At 40.2% G+C, this 19,249-nt stretch overlaps 1 protein-coding gene across 3 annotated transcripts in view; it reads left to right on the top strand.

Moving 5' to 3' along the window:
• Nucleotides 1-19,249, top strand: part of LOC133407714 (probable phospholipid-transporting ATPase IIA) — a 59,617-nt gene that overhangs the window by 18,879 nt on the left and 21,489 nt on the right. For all 3 annotated transcript variants that reach the window (XR_009769210.1, XM_061685890.1, XM_061685898.1), the window contains exons 5-16: nt 1,044-1,102; nt 1,740-1,791; nt 3,040-3,134; nt 5,001-5,081; nt 6,846-6,921; nt 7,077-7,153; nt 7,639-7,799; nt 7,911-8,053; nt 8,252-8,364; nt 9,238-9,447; nt 17,088-17,249; nt 17,553-17,645. Coding sequence is in view for 2 of the 3 variants with exons in the window: in XM_061685890.1 (XP_061541874.1) it covers nt 1,044-1,102; nt 1,740-1,791; nt 3,040-3,134; nt 5,001-5,081; nt 6,846-6,921; nt 7,077-7,153; nt 7,639-7,799; nt 7,911-8,053; nt 8,252-8,364; nt 9,238-9,447; nt 17,088-17,249; nt 17,553-17,645 (1,322 nt within the window). In the remaining variant the exon portion in view is untranslated. The remainder of the gene's footprint in view (nt 1-1,043; nt 1,103-1,739; nt 1,792-3,039; nt 3,135-5,000; nt 5,082-6,845; nt 6,922-7,076; nt 7,154-7,638; nt 7,800-7,910; nt 8,054-8,251; nt 8,365-9,237; nt 9,448-17,087; nt 17,250-17,552; nt 17,646-19,249) is intronic.

Here is a 19,249-nt window from a genome sequence, read left to right as displayed (position 1 = left end):
AGGTCATATTTACACAATGGAATGTGTACTGAACCATACTGCTTAAAACAGAAAACAAGGGTTTTCAGATGTTTGCATTGCCATGTGAACAAACTAACCAAACCAGCCTCCTTGGTCTGTCCATGGGAGCGTTATCAAAATGTAAGGTTTTTAGTTTGCCTACACATTTTGAGAGTCCAAATCTAGAAGATGGTTCCAGAAGAGAGTAGCCTTATCATTAATATCTGACTATAATGCCGCTCATGTTAGTGCCCTTACTGCCACCTGAGCCATATTTCCTACTTTTCAGCGTCTGTTAACTGTAGAGGAGTGGCCTGTTAAAGCTTATTGGGGCTAAGGGAAACGGTGTGTAATTCAAAGCAGAGACGTAAAAGTGAGCATACAAGGCCACAGTATAAAGTGCGAGCAGCAATAAAAAAGCAGGAGACCTCTTGTGGTTTCCATCACTCGGCTGCTTTGATGTGGGAGCATGTTTTAACTGTAAACACAATGGCCACCCGCATCCAAGATAGCGGTCCCTCCGCACACTTGTTTTGCTCAAGTCCCTAAAATGTGCATGAAACATTGCCATCCAACCTTATTTATACTGATTATCTAAATTCTTTTAATTTCTGATATAATTCAATTATTTGGATAATGCTGTTGTCACAATGGGATAAAGCAGAAATGTGAATTCCCATGAACCCTGATGCATAGTGATATTATATGTGCCTTAATGTCTTGCATATGCATTGGCCAGAGGTCATGGCAGAGGTCAGGGGTCAGTGATCTCCTCCAAACAAATTTGCCTGTTAATTCCAAATGGAATGAGAGAGAAAGGCTCAACTCCCCCAGCATTCCTTCAGATCTGAATGGAAAATTACTTCCCCCAAACTTCTGTGGGGCGGCCGGTGAAGCGTGCGGGAAAGCAGCTGGCACAACTGCTATTTGATTTTCAAGATATGTTTGTGGTTAAAATGTTTTCTCTCAACCACTTTTTAATTATATAACACTTTTATGTTTTCTCTTTAATGTCTTACGTATTTCTTCCTCTTTCCCTTTAGGCACAACGAAAGTCAAAAGCAGCAACATTCAAGTGGGAGATCTTATAATAGTGGAAAAGGTTTGTTAAAAATTATCATCTGTAAATAGTTTTCATTTACATGGCCATAATGGTCAAGCTCTCACATGATGCTTATAATCTAATATTCTAATCCATTTGATGTACATTTCAACTTATTTTTTTGGGAGGCTCAGCATATCTAAATTGGAGTAGATTTTCAGTGGAATTAGATGTGTGGCTGTTCCTGTCGCAGCTCCATTGGGGTCTTTTGTCTTTCGCATGAAAGATGAGAACAGCACGCCTGTCTTCAGTTTCCAACAGAGGGTGTCTTTCTGAATCACCGGTCGTTGCGCGGCCGAAGGAAAGGTCACACATGTCGGCCGCCACATTTCGTCAACATTTCTGACTGATTGTGAGCTGTCTGGAAATGTTAGGTCGCTGAGAGTATGCTTCTGTGATCCAGAAGAACTGTGTTGGGTTTCTGGGGCTGTACAGAGTCAAATGGGGTCACGCTGTGATAGGAGGTCTTACTGTTTTGTTTTGTCTTGTATATATATATATATTTTTTTATAATGAGTGTTACTAATGTGCCACATGCAGCGCTATAAGTCAAACATTTTAAGAGCAGGAGGATGGAGGGGTGCAGGAGCAGGAAGTGATGCTGAAGTGATGTTTTTCTTTCTGCTTTTCTTTGTAGAACCAACGCGTTCCTGCTGACATGATCTTTTTAAGGACCTCAGAGAGAAATGGTAAACATCTGCTGGTCATTCATCCAGATCTGGCTGGGGAAATGACTTGTTTAAAAAAGGCGCTGAGGTGCAGGGATTAGCCCTGAGCCTGGACAGGAAGTCCTATAATGTCTAAATTGTAATTGGGTCCAGTACTATACTATCAGTCAAAGCTCCTTTGGTTGAAGGCGGGAGGTTGCTGCTTCCAGTTATACATATACCCAATGTAGACTAAACATTGATCTTGCTTCCCATGCTAATTTTGCAGATAAAATTGTGTAACAAAATAAAAGTAGTAATAATTATACTAATTCACATACAGTAGTAGTAAATGCAAAGTCTATGTTCCAGGATCAGCATCATAAGCATCATAAAACTACATAGGTAATTTTAGCATTAGTTAGGGTTTCAGTATTTTTGCTTTTTAATAGTTTTAATTTTTCTGATGCTGGTGCTTCTCTTTTAACCTTTATCTTCTCTGAACACCCATTGTTGAGGCTGCTCTTTTTGGAATAATTATCACAAGAAAGCCAAAGAAAAAGCAAACACATCTATATCTCACTATCTACCAGATTGAACTGGGGCGCCATTGTTATGGCTATTCTTTGGAATAATTACTGCAAGAAAGCTAAAAACAAACACTTATATGTCTCCATGAACTTTAGAGGTTACTTTATACAAAGGAAAACACACCGCATTTGACTGATCACATATGGAATATGTTTCATCACGAATGCAACAGCTGCATTGCTTCATTATTATATATGCAGTACAAAATAAATGTTTTTAATTATGTTCCAGAATGCATGTTGTTGTGACTTCCTGCCCAAGGACTGGAAAACAACAGGTTTGTTTTACTGGAAATAGTGCATGGTTATCTCCCTTCCATGTGGAGGCCATTAGGTCAATTATGAACAGCCTGAGCAAGGATTGGGATTTTTTTTTTTTTTTTTGGGGGGGGGGGGGGGGGGGGGGCACATGACGCATTAGGCGAAGTTTGAATTTGGTGTGTGTGTGTGTGTGTGTGGGGGGGGGGGGGGGGGGTGTATCTGTCCCACTAGTTATGTGTCCAAACCAAGTCACCAAAACTCCTAAAGTTGTTAAAAAAAACAGCACTTCTTTGATACAGATGACTACTAGAATAGACCTCGTGTACAAGTGTCAAAAGCTTTGACCCACAAATCATGAATTGAGACATCACTCATTGACACGGCGCGCTTGTCTGTTGTCACCCCCATGTGGCATAAGCTTTTGTCTTCTCCCTCTCAGGCTCCTGTTTCCTACGCACTGACCAGCTAGACGGGGAGACAGACTGGAAGCTGCGCCTCCCAGTGGCATGTACACAGAGGATGCCAACTGCTGCAGTGAGTACATGATGGGGAGGACATGGTATACAGGTAGACATGTCTTCAGTCAATTAATCAATCAGAGACTGGACAAGAGAGAGCTTAGTTCTCCCTGAATTCTCAGTGCTGCTCCTTATCAACAAATATATGCTTCTGCCTCCATCGAAACAATTTGGGGAAAGACCTTTTCTGGTCCCAATGTACAAAGCAAGGTCCCATAAGGCATGTAAGGATGAGTTTAGTATGACAGAATAAGCCCATCAAGCACCTTTAGGATGAACTTGAATGGAGATGGACAAAAAGTCCCTCACTCAGTTGATTAACTTTTGAATAATTTGTAAAATCACAAATGTCATGAATGCTGTCGCTCCTATTAAAACTAAGACAATCTTGAGGTGACCCAGAACACCGTGGAGGAGCACAATGATGGTAAAGACCTGTAAATCAAAGTGTAGGAAAGCAGAACGTAAGTGGAGAAAAACTAAACTCCAAATTAACTATGACCTCTACAGACAAAGTCTTTTTAATTTTAACCAAGCGTTAGTCTGGACTAGACAGCAATACTTTTCTAAAATCATCAGTAAGAACTTCAACATATACTCGCACTCTGTTTGCTGTGGTTGACAAGCTCACAACCCCCCGAATCAGATACCTCCAGAACTCCTAACAGCAGATAAATGCAATGAATTTGCTTGTTATATTAGTGAAAAAATATAATTCATCAGGTTAAATAGAGCACAAATCATCACAGTACAGAATCTGTTCTTATCAAAGTGCTAAATGATATAAGGTATGATATAAGGTAACAATCAAGTTTATCAGTTTGAACATTACATTTCTTGTCTTTGTAATGTATTCAATTAAATATAGGTTGAACATGATTTGCAAATCATTATATTCTGTTTTTATTTATGTTTAACACAACGTCCGAACTTCATTGGAATTGGGGTTGTACATTCATATGTTTCAGTGACACGGCACAAGCTTTTACATAGGATGCAGTATTCCTATATATTGTGTGCCCCTTGCTCGAGTAGCGTTATAACATGCCGCACACAAAGTCTTTGACGTGTGTCTGTCAGCTTGTCATATAGGCAAAAGTACAGACGACAGTACTGAAAAGTACTGTGTGGGTCTTTTTTTTCCTGCCCCCCAGTGCATAGTAACCATAATAGAGTCGTAGGTATATACAACGAAATGCTCACCTCTTGTCTGCACCGCTTCGCTGCTGCATCGTGGCGGCTGCGAGATTTAGTTCTTTTGCTGGCAGTGGAGGTCCCGATGGCCGTAGGAAAAATAGTTAGCACCGCAGATTGTTTCAGCCTTTGCCTAACTACACCTGTGTATCCAATGCTTTCTCAAAACTGGTTTGAAGTGATCGGCACAGAGTTTGGAATGCTTGCTATGCACCCATAGCTGACCACGTTTCTTCCACTGTCGAGTGACTCACTATCCACTGGTCACGTATTCCTTCTTCACTTGGAAAGCCAAAAAAAAAAAAAAACTCCTGCTGCTGCCTGTACCATTTGTAAAACCAAATGCCACAAAAAAAACCATCATGACATCGTTAAATAATACGACAACAAATATACAAGGATAGGAACAACAGCGTGGAACAATAGCACACAGCGCCGAATGAACAGGATGTTTGTCTTGTGTGACGTCACAGCGCCGGAAAGAGACAAAGACCGGAAGGTGCATTCTGCATCATATTTATCGATTTAACTGCTGTATATCTGCCATATAATCACTTCGAAATGGCAGAAGTGGTTTGTATAGGGATTCTCGAGTTATCAAGAAAACATTTTAAATCTGTCCTCTGACCTTTAAGTTGATTCTTCTAACTCAGAACAACTCCTAAGTAGTGTTGTTGATGTCTCGTAGGACCTTCTACAGATCCGATCCTATGTGTATGCAGAAGAGCCAAACATCGACATCCATAACTTTATTGGAACTTTCACCAGGGTGAGTGTGTGAATATGATTTGATCTGCACCAGCAATTAGGCCTGATTTTTATTTTTTGTATTTATTTATTTATTTATTTTTTACTAGATTTGATTAAACTCATGACTGTTTACCTCATCATGGAAATATTCCATTTTGCCCCTTGTCAGTTAATGCATACAACGCATTAACATTAGTCTGCAAGCACCGACTTTTCATTTGAAAATACCCATCAGTATTGTGAATTGTCAAGGACATTACATCTCCATTGTTCTTCTTGACCATTGGTCAGTCGTGCACAGTCACAAAGTGCAAAGAAATCGACAGTTGTGATTTCCCTCTCTATTTACTTCAGGTGTTTTTTTTTTTTTTTTATGCTGTCAGGCCAGCCGAAAGGTTGGAAGTCAAGCTAGCCGCAACGATTGTTAAAGGTGTCTGTCTGTCGCCTCTCTGCCAACGTGCTGAGAGATCCAACTTCAAAATAAAAGCTTCATATATTACTACATTGGACATCAATCTTTTATTTTGAAGTTGCGCTTAATGAACCTTTAACCATACATTCACACCCTGGTGGCTCGCTGACTAGGTTGCGGCCACTGCTGCATATGAAGCACTTTTCGCATGCAGCAGTGCCCTATTTTAAAATATAAAAAAATTGCCCACTACGCTCTATTGGAGATGGTATTAGCCTTTACCTTAAATGTGCTTGTCTATAATTTTCTTTGTAATCTCCTGAGATAACTCTCTCCCTTGCTTCCTCTGGTCCATGTTTAGTGTGTTGCACACCATGTCACCAGATAGTACAGTGATTGCTTGTCACCATTTAAATAGGCTGACTGACTGATTACAAGTTTGAAGACACTTGTGATGCTAATTCGAGGACACACTTTCTTTGCATGTTTCCCTATGGTCAAATATTTTCTAGGGGTACCATAATTTTTGTCCAGGCCTGTTTCATAAGTTTCTTTTTTTAAATAATTATGTTGAACCACAATGCTCAGTGACTGTTTTTTTTGTCAATGTCTTTATGTCTCAAAAGTGTTCTCTGTCAATTCTGATTCTGAAATATAAAGGTAAATATTTAATGTGCAACTAGCCCCTGTGTCGGCCTCCATTGAAGAACGAAAATGGTGGTAGTAATGTCACTGAAACCATCAGAGGATCTCTCAAAGGGGTAGAGACATAATGACATAATGACAAAGTGGACAGCAATTTCAAGAAGCACATACAAAATTCTCAATATGATCATGATCAAAATATAAAATTAATCGATTAATTTAATGAATTAAAAATACTTGTGAACAATAAAACCATGTAAAAAAAAAAGGTTTGATTTAGAATCATTTAACAACTTAATACACACACTGTAGTTAGTGTGTGGGACGTGCCAAAATCACATACATCTAATGAAGAAAAGTGATATAAAATGAAGGAAACACATTCTCAGAGACTTGCTACTGTACTAGTATGTATGCAAAATGCAAATGTTTGGCCACTACATTTTCACGATGACTTGAGTGATTCTGATGAGGACACCAAAGGCACTTATCTTAACTGGCAACACTGTAGTCTTTAAGCGAATCTCCATGGCTGTCATCATTGCTGTGTGACATCAGATTAATGCATTTCAGTAATGGTGGAGTAGTCAATATGTCCAAAGTTTGCTTGTCGGACTTCAAACTGTGCTCAAATGCACTTTTTTTCCCTTCCAAATCCAATTGGAATGCTTGGTGAAAACATGACTGGATTATAAAAATCCTCTTCAGCTAGTTCTCTTGTCACAGGAGGATGGAGACCCTCCCGTCAACGAAAGCCTCAGCATTGAGAACACGCTCTGGGCCAGCACAGTGGTTGCCTCGGGTAGGTATCCAACGACGTGGACATAACACACTGGTCTAGGTAGAGCATGGTTCTGTTTGGAATGATGATCTTTATTTTAACTTCGTTTGTTACCACAAATTGTTTTACGAGGTGAGCTGAGATAGTGGTGTTTAATTGTGTTTCCCTTGTCATAGGCACAGTAGTGGGGCTGGTGATTTATACTGGCAAGGAGCTGCGCAGCGTCATGAACACCTCCAACCCAAGACACAAGGTACAGTGACTGAAACCAGGCAAGCATATTACAGTGTTTTCAGGGCCTTATGGACAAGCGTAGTTTTGACAAATTTGTTGTATACGTTTTAAAAATACTGGATTAAAGTTGAAGTTTGCAGTTTTCAAACTGCTAGTAAGATGTGAATGTAGCCTCACTTCACTTTCCCACTCCGTGCGTCTCTGACCAAAGCCACGACCCTCCTTAACGTGTATGTGCAGAAGAGGTGCATTGTATGAATGTTTACCCTTGTTTTATCTCGAGAGCTGTCCAATTCCTTCTTTTTAATTTTTGTTGCCAACTGGAGGTGAGTAACTCGGCCCCCCCAAAAAAAGTCTGCGCGAGGCTGCTGAGTTTACCGATAGCGTCTGTCGGTACACGCTGCGGCGTGTGCCCGCGTGTGTGTTTGGCCTTATACTGTACAGTTCAACCATCTATTGCCAATTTGAATACCAATAATTATTTGGCTATTGTGTTCATGTCAGGTGGGCTTGTTTGACCTGGAGGTGAACTGCTTGACTAAAATCCTTTTTGGGGCATTGGTGGTAGTGTCTCTCGTCATGGTGGCCCTGCAGCACTTTGCTGGACGGTGGTACCTGCAGATCCTGCGCTTCCTACTGCTCTTCTCCAACATTGTGCCTATCAGGTGGGACATAGAACCCTCTACAAATGTGCCACTGCACTCATGCCGATCCACCTGGGTTTATTTGATTGTGTCTACTCTCTGAGTCCTCTTGTTTTCATTTATTTGATATAGCCTGCGTGTCAATCTGGATATGGGAAAGATGGTTTTCAGTTGGATGATCAAGAAGGACTCCAAGATACCTGGTACGGTGGTGAGAGCCAGCACAATACCTGAACAGCTGGGCCGCATCTCCTACCTGTTGACTGACAAAACAGGTTTGATTGGAGCAGATAACACAACACAAACATTTAAATTGGATCAGCATCAACTTTAAGTACCAAAGGAAAAGCATTACAGATTTTTAAATCAATGCCACTGCAAATCATCACAGTACATACTGTAATGTCCTTGCACATTTCATGATTTATTCAGAATTGAACTATAGTTATGCTCCTTAACTGTTTCAATTCCAGGAACTCTCACCCAAAATGAAATGGTGTTCCGGCGCCTCCACCTTGGGACTGTGGCGTACGGGATGGACTCTATGGATGAAGTGCAGAGCCATGTGTTCAGTGCTTACACACAGGTACAGAACATGACAAGTGACATAACATTGAATCCTGTAACGCTAAGACGAAAAAGCAGGAACAATGTTTTTTTTTTCTTTTGTTTTTTTTAACATCAGTTTGTGATTGTTTGTATCCCTCAATTCTCCTGACCTCTGATCGTAATCTTTGTCCCCGTTGACACCAGAGGTTAGCGAAGCAGGAAACAGGATTAACCCAAAAGCCAAGGGCTGCCCCAACATGTTTAATGACATTGCCATTAACCTCTGCAACATGCCGATAATAATAATAGAAATAATAATAATAATAGAAAGGCCACAGTGCAAAAGCAAATTATTCATATTTTGTGGAAAACATATGGTTATCCTTATATAACGCTCTGACGCTGACGTTTACAGCTGGGGTTTTTGAGGTATGTGGTGGGTGTTTTGGCCTGAGTGAGTGAAACAATGGATTGATTGTTTTTCTTAAACAGGGTATTGGCAGTGGAGTTTGAGGCTCAGAGATAAACATCTTCACATTCATTGAAATGCACAGGCCAATTGTAACAATATGAGCACATCATCATGTGAATGCAGTCCTGCAGATAAAAACTAAATGTTTGCAAGATACCAAATTTGTGCGAATTCATCAAGCCAAATTGTTCTTCTTATTTCTAGTTTAAATTTGAGTGGAGTCAAAAGTACAGTAACTGTAGACTATTGCCTGGCTGTTTGCTTCAAGTCAAAAACTACCATTTAACATAGTCACAATGAAATGAACATGAGAGCAACTAATTTGACTCTTCACAATCAGTCAATAATCAGTAAGTCATGCCCATCTCTAGTTTATAAAATGTAAATCTTGATTCAAAACCCATCTGTCCTCTTCTCTGTTCTGTGTGTGCTCCTCAGCCTACCCATGACCTTCCAGCCTCCAGGACCCCAGCGACCACAAAGGTTCGCAAGACTATCAGCAGTAGAGTTCACGAGGCGGTGAAAGCCATCGCGTTGGTGCACAACGTGACGCCGGCATACGAGTCCAACGGCGTGACGGACCAGGCCGAGGCAGAACAGCACTACGAAGACACCTGCAGGGTATACCAGGCCGCCAGCCCTGATGAGGTACCGACTCTAGACACACGCCCCACATAATTATTTGTTTGCATTTTATTGTGTGCACCCCAAGAAAGAAAAGCACACAAGATGAACCTTCCACCTCCATCTCCTAGAGTTGAATGTTCTCACAAATCCAGGCATGATGAGTGATTTGCTTGCATCTTTGCCTATAATGATATAACACTAACACAGACCTCTGTGTGTCACTGCGGCTCTTCCACCTGACTCCTTTCCTCCTTGAAGTGTCACAAGCCAAATGTCATCCCACATTTACGTCCTCGATGGTCTGCATTCTTTGAACACCAGGAAGAGGTCTGCTGAATTCAACGTGATCCATTTCCTGCAGCGTAAATACGGATTTCCTTTATGTGCTCCCCAGCCTCTTGCACTTATCCCCTTTTGGGTTTCCTCCGAGCACATGCTTCACAGGTCACTGCTTTTGTCATTGAATAAGCCACCTACATTTGTTGTTTGGAGGAAATGACTGCTCTTGACTCTTTGGATGTGACGCTAATGAGAAATTTGTAGCACGATGCACATTCCAGAGCTCAGCAAGTTAGACTGGCTTCACTTTCCCTCCTGCCAACAGGAAGTTTTAATATAGAGCTGATTCACATTATTGGGTCTTGAATGTAAATTTGAACTCTGGCAGTTTGGTCTCGCTCATCCTAAATAAAAAGGTCGATGATGTCCCATTCTGGCTATGTGGTGGCATTATTGAGGTTACCTCCTTATTCAAGAAGTTAAGTCAAGACCGATCTTATGAAGGTCTTGGTCTTGTCTTGGACTCAACTCCCAAAAGTCTTGGTCTTGTGTCAGTCTCGGAGTGACCCAGGATTTTCCATCAAGGCCAGGCGAAACCAGGACGTATCTGGTGTTGTTCAACTTTATTAACGTGATAATAAGGAGCAGCAAATACCTTCAATTCATGTGTTCATGTTAGTTGTCATCAGACTGTTTCGTACTCCTTCCGTGCTGGCAGCTAGATCCATTCCACATATCCACCATCCACACACAGATGTAATTGTGAATATTACTCCGCGGCGGAGTAATATGCTGGCGCATCGGCCTGAGGTTCCGCCTGTGCGCTCGGGACCGGCTTTGGATAAATCACAGGAGTTGATGAGACCAGAAAAAACACTTCCGCCGCTTCAGCTGTTAAGAAGTAACGGTACTTTTACTCCCTTACAATGATCTAAATGTCCGTCGCTACTTTTATTTATCCTCCATCCATCCATTTTCAACAGCGCTTATCCTGGTTAGGGTCACGGGGCGCTGGAGCCTATCCCAGCTGACTACGGGTGAAAGGCGGACTACACCCTGAACTGGTTGGCAGTCAGTCGCAGAGCACATATAGACACGGACAACCATTCGCACTCACATTCACACCGTCACTGAGTGGGAACTGAACCCACGCTGCCCGCACCAAAGTCAGGCGAGTGTACCATTAGACCATTAGTGACGCTTTTATTTATCAATTATTGCTTATTTATCAACTATTTCGTGAGCGAGACTACGAATTAGACTTCCGCATTGGCGCTGTTTGTTCCAATCCAGTTTAAGCGCTATTGACGATTAAGTCTAGTTCACCAATCAAACGACACAAGAAAGTCACATGACCTCACACAACGTCTTCTATTGACCTTCCTGGGCAGAGGTATTAAAACTACATAAGCCAGTCCGGCTGATCGTCGTGCCTACGTGGCGGCCACGTTGGGAAGGTCGTCGTTACCATGAAAGCAACAGCGCGCAACTCGTCGTGTTTACATTTAGACGAACAAAAATAACAGCTTTCATTTATTGTAGTATTTGTCTGGCACTGTCTGTCCAAACGTGGATATTTCAGCTCGCTTATAACTTGAGAAAACACCTTGCAGTAAATTGCAGATGTTTTGTTGTAGTTTTGACTGTGCATACACCCACGCCCACACACACCAACATCAGAATTTGCAGAATTAGCATTTTATTTTGGAACTTTTTTATTGATGTTCACGCTGTGGTTAAAAAAATCAGAAGTTACTGTATTTTTCGGACTATAAGTCACAGTTTTTTTCATAGTTTGGCCGGGGGTGCGATTTATACTCCGGAGCGACTTGTATGTGAAATTATTAAGACATTATTATATAATTTCACATGTTATTTTCACACTGACAACCGCAAGAGGGCGCTCTTGGCCTGACGAAAGCGACGTAGAAGAGGAAGCGGCGCATCGTCTACCTCCGGAGTTGGCGGAGTTGTTTAGAAGTGCCACAGACGATGAAGATTTCATTGGATTTAGTGATTTGGAGTGAAACTGATGGTTTGGTAAACTTGTTAGCCTGTTCTTTATGCTGTAGTTATCTGTTAACTGTTAATATGTTACGTTAACATACCAGGCACCTTCTCAGTTCGTTGTTTTTGTGTCATGTATTGTTAGCTGAATGTGTTACATTTGCATACCATACACCTATTCAGCCTGTTGTTCTCTATTCTAGTTTTATTTTAAATTGCCTTTCAAGATGATTTTCTTGGTTGGATTTTATCAAATAAATTTCCCCCCAAAAATGCGACTTATACTCCAGTGCGACTTATATATGTTTTTTCCTTCTTTATTATGCATTTTTGGCTGGTTCGATTTATACTCCGGAGCTACTTATAGTCCGGAAAATACGGTACTCACTATTTAGTCAGTACTTGAGTAATTATTTCACTGTGTACTTTTTACTCTTACTCAAGTAATTTTTTGGAGGACTACTTTTTACTTGAGTCACAATGTCAAGTAACAGTATTCCTACTTAGGTACGATATTTGACTACTCTACCCACCTTTACTTTTACGTTTAAGCAACATTTTTGCTCATCAGATCACCCAGTGTCGTATTTGTTGCACTGGCCTATTGTATTTTCACGTTGAGGTGCTACGGCTCGAGGCCCTGGTTGTGGTCCCAGTGGAACAACGAAGCACACGTAACATCGGTGACAAGAGTTGATCCTCTAGTACTTAGTACTAGTATCTTGTATTAACACATTCACTGCTATTGACGGCTTTAGAAGTCAAATATCCATGTTAACTGTGAAGGCTGGCAGTAAATGAGTTAATTAGGAAACGCACCTACATTTATCTAATTAGTTTACGGATGTTAAAGTTAAATGTATTAAGCAACCGAGCGATGTTAGGGATTATGTCACAACACCGAATAAACTAACTTCAAATTCAGAAATGGCCAATAAAAACAGAAGAATATTGTACTTAATATTTTCCTGGAGGATTCATTTGGGATTAGCCTTTGAAGTTGGTAATAGTGAAAAATGAAGTGAAACAGACAATGATTGTAGTCAATTCTTTTCCAGAATGCGCGCGCTTAAAGAGGAGGATGCTATTCATGTGGCACAGCTTGAAGCTGGCATCAGGTGGAGATGGAGATGGGCCTGGCTCATGTTGGAGGCCAACAAATTAGTTGGAGACCAACTATTTACATATGGCCAGCAGGTGGTTTCGTGTGCACACGAGGCTGGCTGGCTGGCTTGACTTGCCAAGCTCTTGTTTAAATGTTCATTTTAAAATACATACAAGGATTTATTTTTTGCAAGATTTGAGTTCATTTATATATATATAGAATTTTATATATATATACACACACACACACAGTGACTGAAATAAGTATGTAACACGTCACCATTTTTCTCACTAAATATACTTCCAAGGGTGCTATTGACCTGAAAATTTCACCAGATGTTGGGAACAACCCAAGTAATCCATACATTCTAAAAATGTAGAACAAATAAGCTAAAAAATTAAGTTGCGTGTAAATCTGTGAAATGACACAGGGAAAAAGTATTGGACACATGAAGAAAAAGAGGTGCAAAAAGGCATGGAGAGCCACGACAACACCTAAAATCTATCAAGAATCAAACAGCAATGCAGCCCCTTGTCAGTGCAAATGAATATCAGCTGGTTCAGTCCTAATTGATGGCCGAGGTCTCATTACCAAGGTGTAAGTCTAGACACATGAAGGGTAAGAGCAGAGAGCTGTCTCAAGACCATCGCAAACTAATTGTTGCAAAATATAAGGATGGCATTGGTTATAGGCTAAGCTTCTGAATGTTCCAGGGAGCATGGTTGGGGCCATAACACATAAGCGGAAAGCCAATCATTCCACCATAAATTTGCCTCGATCAGGTGCAGCTTGCAAGATTTCTGACAGACGAGTGCAAAGTATAATCAGAAGAGTTGTCCAAGAGCCAAGGACCACCTGTGGAGAGCTTCAAAAAGACCTGGAATTAGCAGGTACTGTTTTCAGAAGGAAAACAGTGAGTAATGTACTCCGCCGCCATGGTCTTTATGCACGCTCACCACGCAAAAGCCCATTGCTGAAAAAAAAAAACGTCAAAGCTCGTTTAAAGTTTGCTGAACAACATTTGCACAAGCCAGTTAAACTGGGAGAATATAGTCTGGTCTGATGAGAGAAAAATTGAACTCTTTGGATGCCATAATGCACACCACGTTTGGAAGAAAAATGGCACTGCACATCACCCTAAAAACACCATACCAAAAGTGAAGTCTGGAGGTGGGGACATGATGGTGTGGGGCTGCTTTTCAGCAAATGGTACTGGTAAATTTTGCATTATTGAAGGAAGGATGAATCGGCAAATCTACCAAGACATTCTTGACAAACATCTGCTGCCATCTACGAGGATGATGAAAATGAAACGAGTGTGGACATTTCAGCAGGATAATAATCCAAAACATACTGCCGAGGAAACTCACAATTAGTTCCAAAGAAAAAAAGAAAAACTGTTAAAATGGCCCAGCCTATCACCTGACTTGAATCCAATCGGAAATCTATGGAAAGAATAAGGTTCATAAAAGAAGCCCATGGAACCTTCAAAATTTGAAGACTGGTTGTGTGGAGGAATGGGCCAAAATCACACCAGTGTAATGCATCTGACTAGTTTCTCCATATAGGAGGCATCTTGAAGCTGTCATTGCAAACAAAGGCTTTTGTACAAAGTATGAAATAAATACCAGTTGGCGTGTTCAATACCTTTTTGCTGTGTCATTTCACATTATTACACACAACATATTTTCTGAGCTTATTTGTTATACTTTTTTGTATGTATGGATTACTTGGGTTGTTCCCAACATCTGGTGAAATTTGCATGTCAATGGCACCTTGGAAAATATATTTAATGATAAAAATGCTGACGTGTTAAATCAACCGCTGTGTGTGTGTGTGTGTGTGTGTGTGTGTGTGTGTGTGTATTGTAGCATATATTGTTCAAATAAAATTTAATTAATTTAGGAGAGAAGAATATCGTTTATCGTAATTTTAAGTTTAATTGTTAAAATCAAACTAATGTCTCGGAAAGAGCACCATGTCACTTTTTATAAGATCAGATTTGTTTTCATGTCAATGTGAACTGTAAAAATCATATATATTTTTTTCCCCCAATGTGGCATATCTGATTTTTTTTTCATGTCAGTGCGAACAGTACAATTCAGAATTTTTTTCACATACGACCCAGGCCTCTTTCATATGTGGGTATAAATACGATATGAATCCGACACGAGTGCAATATGCATGCTCACGGCGCGCTCATCTGACCTATACATAATCAGATGGCCACAAACAACAATTGTTCGACAAAACAGACACGCGACAAAAGCAAACGGCAGGCAAAGAAGCAGAAAACAGTCAGTGGTGAAAATAAAATGCTTTAGAACTGAAAAAATACAAGAAAATGTTGGCTCCGGTTGCACAAAAACCTAGAAATTACCACAGATGCATCATGACAAGAAGTATGCGAGGGGCCCTATTTACTTCTGTCTTCACAGCGTCTCGTGTTTGTGTGCATGCACAATGTGACGTCCTGTTTTGTGGACATACGTGTGACGTCACGGATGTATTCCAGCTCCAGTTAAAGCCGCATTTGTTTTTGTAATGTGAATAACTACATAGAAATATAGGATCAAATTTTTAAAAATTCTGAATTTGGCATTGATGTTTTAGCCTAATATTGGTATTTTTATTTTTCTGAGGCGCTGTCTCTTTCCTGTAATTACTACTTTCGTTCTTAGGTTCCATGTAACAAGTAGATGCTTGTACTTAAATATTCGTTTGTAACCATTATACTCAACCTCTGTGGTCCATCTTTAAAAGCTGACATATTTAAATAAGAATGATGTGAATGAATGGAAGTTCTAAGTGATCTGATCACTTATGTCACAATTCATAACCAAATCACTAGGCTTCGATCCTCCATTTTGCAGGTTTACACGTATTATGGGTTGGAATGTCGAATGTTATATTTTCAATGAGCTAGTATACTACCCAATAAAAACATTACATGGAAAATGACTAACTACAGATAAGAAATATTTTCTTAAAGGCTTAAATAATATGGTATAAAAACACTAAATAAGAAATAATAATTCAAACTTATTGTATTATATCATGAATATATGGGGCCTGACAGTGCCACCACGACCTGGCTCATGGTGGCTCTCGGGCCAGTACTGAAAAAAGCTTAATGTGAGGGCCTGTATAGGCTCCAGCTCACCCGCCATCCTAATAAGGACAGGTGATGTATAAAACAGAGGGATAGTCTAAACTAGGTATCTTCTGGAAGTGGGCCATGGCAAAACATTTAGAAGGAGTGGGATCTGTTAAAAAACAATGTATTCATAAATTGTCGATGGTAATACAGTTAACCTCCGCATCTTCGCGTTTATACATTGTGTGAATTTATCCTCTTTTATTCGCTGAAAATGTGTTGGTATTGTGCTCAGACCAATGCCATGTCTAATGTAAAAATACTGCTTGGCTGCCATCTTGGGGCCAAAGCACTATCTTCAAGTCAGGTGTGGAGCCTTGTTTAATCTACTCTGTCTAATCCAAAAAGTGCTTTGCTACTGTCTTGTGGCAATTATAGGCAATTACAAAGCTTTTTGGGTGGGTGTCAATTACTTACAGATTTTCTCTATTCGTGGCAGTGCTCGTTTCCTATCCCCTGCAAATATCGGAGGAACGCTGTATTATATTGATAACTTTCAACTGATTTAACTTTTATCATGTAACATAGATGTATATCATTTATTAAACTTTGTATTATCACATTCAATGGGTGTTCAGTGTTAATAAGTGACATCACACCACTTGCTATAGTTTTTTTAATTTTATTATTGCCAATTCTAATAAATGTCAGACTCAATACGTTTTCATATACTGTCATCTGTGTTGTTTTGTGCCATGGTACGTATTTGTCCTCTCTACCATTAGGCCTGTCACTCAATGGTTGATGGATTGGTTGTTTGATGGAACCTCTGGTCTGCAAGTTATTGATTAATTCATCTCCCCTATTTTATTTTATTTTTTCAGTAATGGAAGTGATTGGCTGCCTCTATCCTTGAGACACTGCCAAACATTTTTTTTTATTCTCAAAGATTCTCCTGTATATTTTCAATCAATAGTGTTGAGTGCTCCAAACGCTCCTGGCATTGATTAATGCTGAATTTGACTGAAATTTCATGGAAAATAGTCAGACTGTGGATCCTGTTCTCTTCATAATTCAAGTCAAGGAGCATTGATGTGACTCAATGGCATTCAGACCAAACAGTCTTTTCTCAGTCCAATCTGATTCAGGCTCTTTCCCACTCGCTGTCTGCAGGTGTCGCTGGTGCAGTGGACAGAGAGCGTTGGCCTGACACTGGTGGGGAGAGACCAGTCTTCCATGCAACTCAGGACCCCTAATGGTCAAATAATGAATTTCAGCATCCTGCAGATTTTCCCCTTCACGTATGAGAGCAAGAGGATGGGCATCATTGTGCGAGTGAGTGCCAATATGCTTGTTGTTGTTCCATGAATGTTTCCTGAATGCAAGTTCACAAACAGACGAAGGCTTCAGTGTCAATTTGGGCTGTCTGTTGCTAGGAGACACATTGGGACTGGCTTATGAAGAAAATAAAAGACAGATAAATATGAGTTCATGCATTTTGACTGGGGACAGAGGGAGGAGTTATAATTTGCATTTAGGTCAGATTTTTGGCTCATACACAGGTAGCATATTTGGCTTCCCGTGATAGTAGTTTGAAATAATTTTGAACTATCCATGACTGCACGACTTCCTTTTCAGGATGAATCAACTGGAGAGATCACGTTCTACATGAAGGGTGCTGATGTGGTGATGGCCGGTATCGTCCAGTATAATGATTGGCTGGAAGAAGAGGTAGTCACTTTTCTGTTATTTTTGGCATTCATAGTTTTCACAACGGTGGCCGACTGGTTAGTACCTCTACCTCACAGTTCTGAGGACTCGGGTTCAAATCCGGCCTCGCCTGTGTGGAGTTTGCATGTTCTCCCCCGTGCCTGCGTGGGCTTTCTACAGGCACTCCAGTTTCCTCCCATATCCCAAAAACATGCATGGTAGGTTAATTGAAGACTCCAGCCGCGAAGAAGAAGAGGCGAAAAACAACTAAGAAGCGGCGTAAACCAACGAAGAAGAACGCGCACGAAGACGTGCTTGTGCCCAATGGCGGCTGTGGCGAACAAAAGTGTGTCTTAACTTTGTTAAAATGACTGACCAGTTGCCACAGTGCAACACTTGGAATAACATTACATTGTGCAAAGGAGGTTTTCACGATATGTAGCGTCTCCGAGCCTCAGCCTACACCGTGCGGAGCTTCAGTGAAGTCTACTCTCAGTCAATTGGGTGAGGGAAACAATAAAATATGTCTATACCATCATTGAGACAGCTAACAAGATAAATGGTTGCTTGCACCTTTGCACTGATGGTTTTGAACATTTATTTTAGTCTTTAAACCAACGTAAGTGGCGATGACAAACAAAAAAAAACAAAAAATGCCCAAAATGTTTGTGGCAAAATGCTGAATTCCGGTGCGTACCCTTCAAATTAAAGGCTTCACGCTTAAAAAAGGAAGTTAAAACTTGCACATTTAAACCATTTGATATAATGAAACATCCATCCATCAATCCATCCATTTTCTTTTCCGCTTATCCTCACAAGGGTCGCGCGCATGCTGGAGCTTATCCAATCCCAAATAACTATTTTAACAATGCTGTATTTAACTTTTAGCTGAAGCATTAATTAATGAATATGAAGTCAATTGGGTTAGTTCCATCCACATTGCCTTTTAGTTCATAAGTTTGATATTCATACTGGTTATAAAGAACCTCGAGTCAAATGTTAATTTTAGTCTATGCTGCGGGCTGCTATGAAAATAGATGTTCATAATTTGGACACCTTTTATTTACACCATGCAAACTTTTTTGATCCAGCCCCCTGAAAGAATTGGAATCGAGGATCGTTTGGAACCTGAATTGAAATAAGGAACCGGAATCGCTCAAATTCAAACGATGCCCAACCCTACCAGTAGCAGAACTTTAAATTATATTCTAAAGCGGACTGTGAGCCAGTTTAGAGACTTTAAAATTGTAGTAATATATTCTGACCTCTTTATTTTGGTCAGTAAAGGTAAATAGTTATTATTGTTATTATGAATAATAATCATGATGTACAGTGCTTAACAAATGTATTTGACCACCGTTCATAAAAACGAGAAAACCAATTTTAAAAATCTTTCAAAAGCTTGATTTACAGTATTTTCAATTTCAGTGAGCTTTCGACATTTACCACTTTGAACAGGAATAATCCAAATTGAAGTCACCTTTTTACACCCAAACTTGAGCCGGCTGTCTGGTCTTCTCTGAGGTATCAGAAATGTAAAAAGTAGCCACTAAAGCAAATTGTTCTGTTCAGGAATGTAAGTAATTATGTGCTTTACAATTTTTTTAATTTGCAGTAGAAACTGT

This window comes from Phycodurus eques, chromosome 1 (assembly GCF_024500275.1).
Source record: "Phycodurus eques isolate BA_2022a chromosome 1, UOR_Pequ_1.1, whole genome shotgun sequence".
NCBI lineage: Eukaryota > Metazoa > Chordata > Actinopteri > Syngnathiformes > Syngnathidae > Phycodurus > Phycodurus eques.
This window is presented reverse-complemented; position numbering and strand designations above follow the sequence as displayed.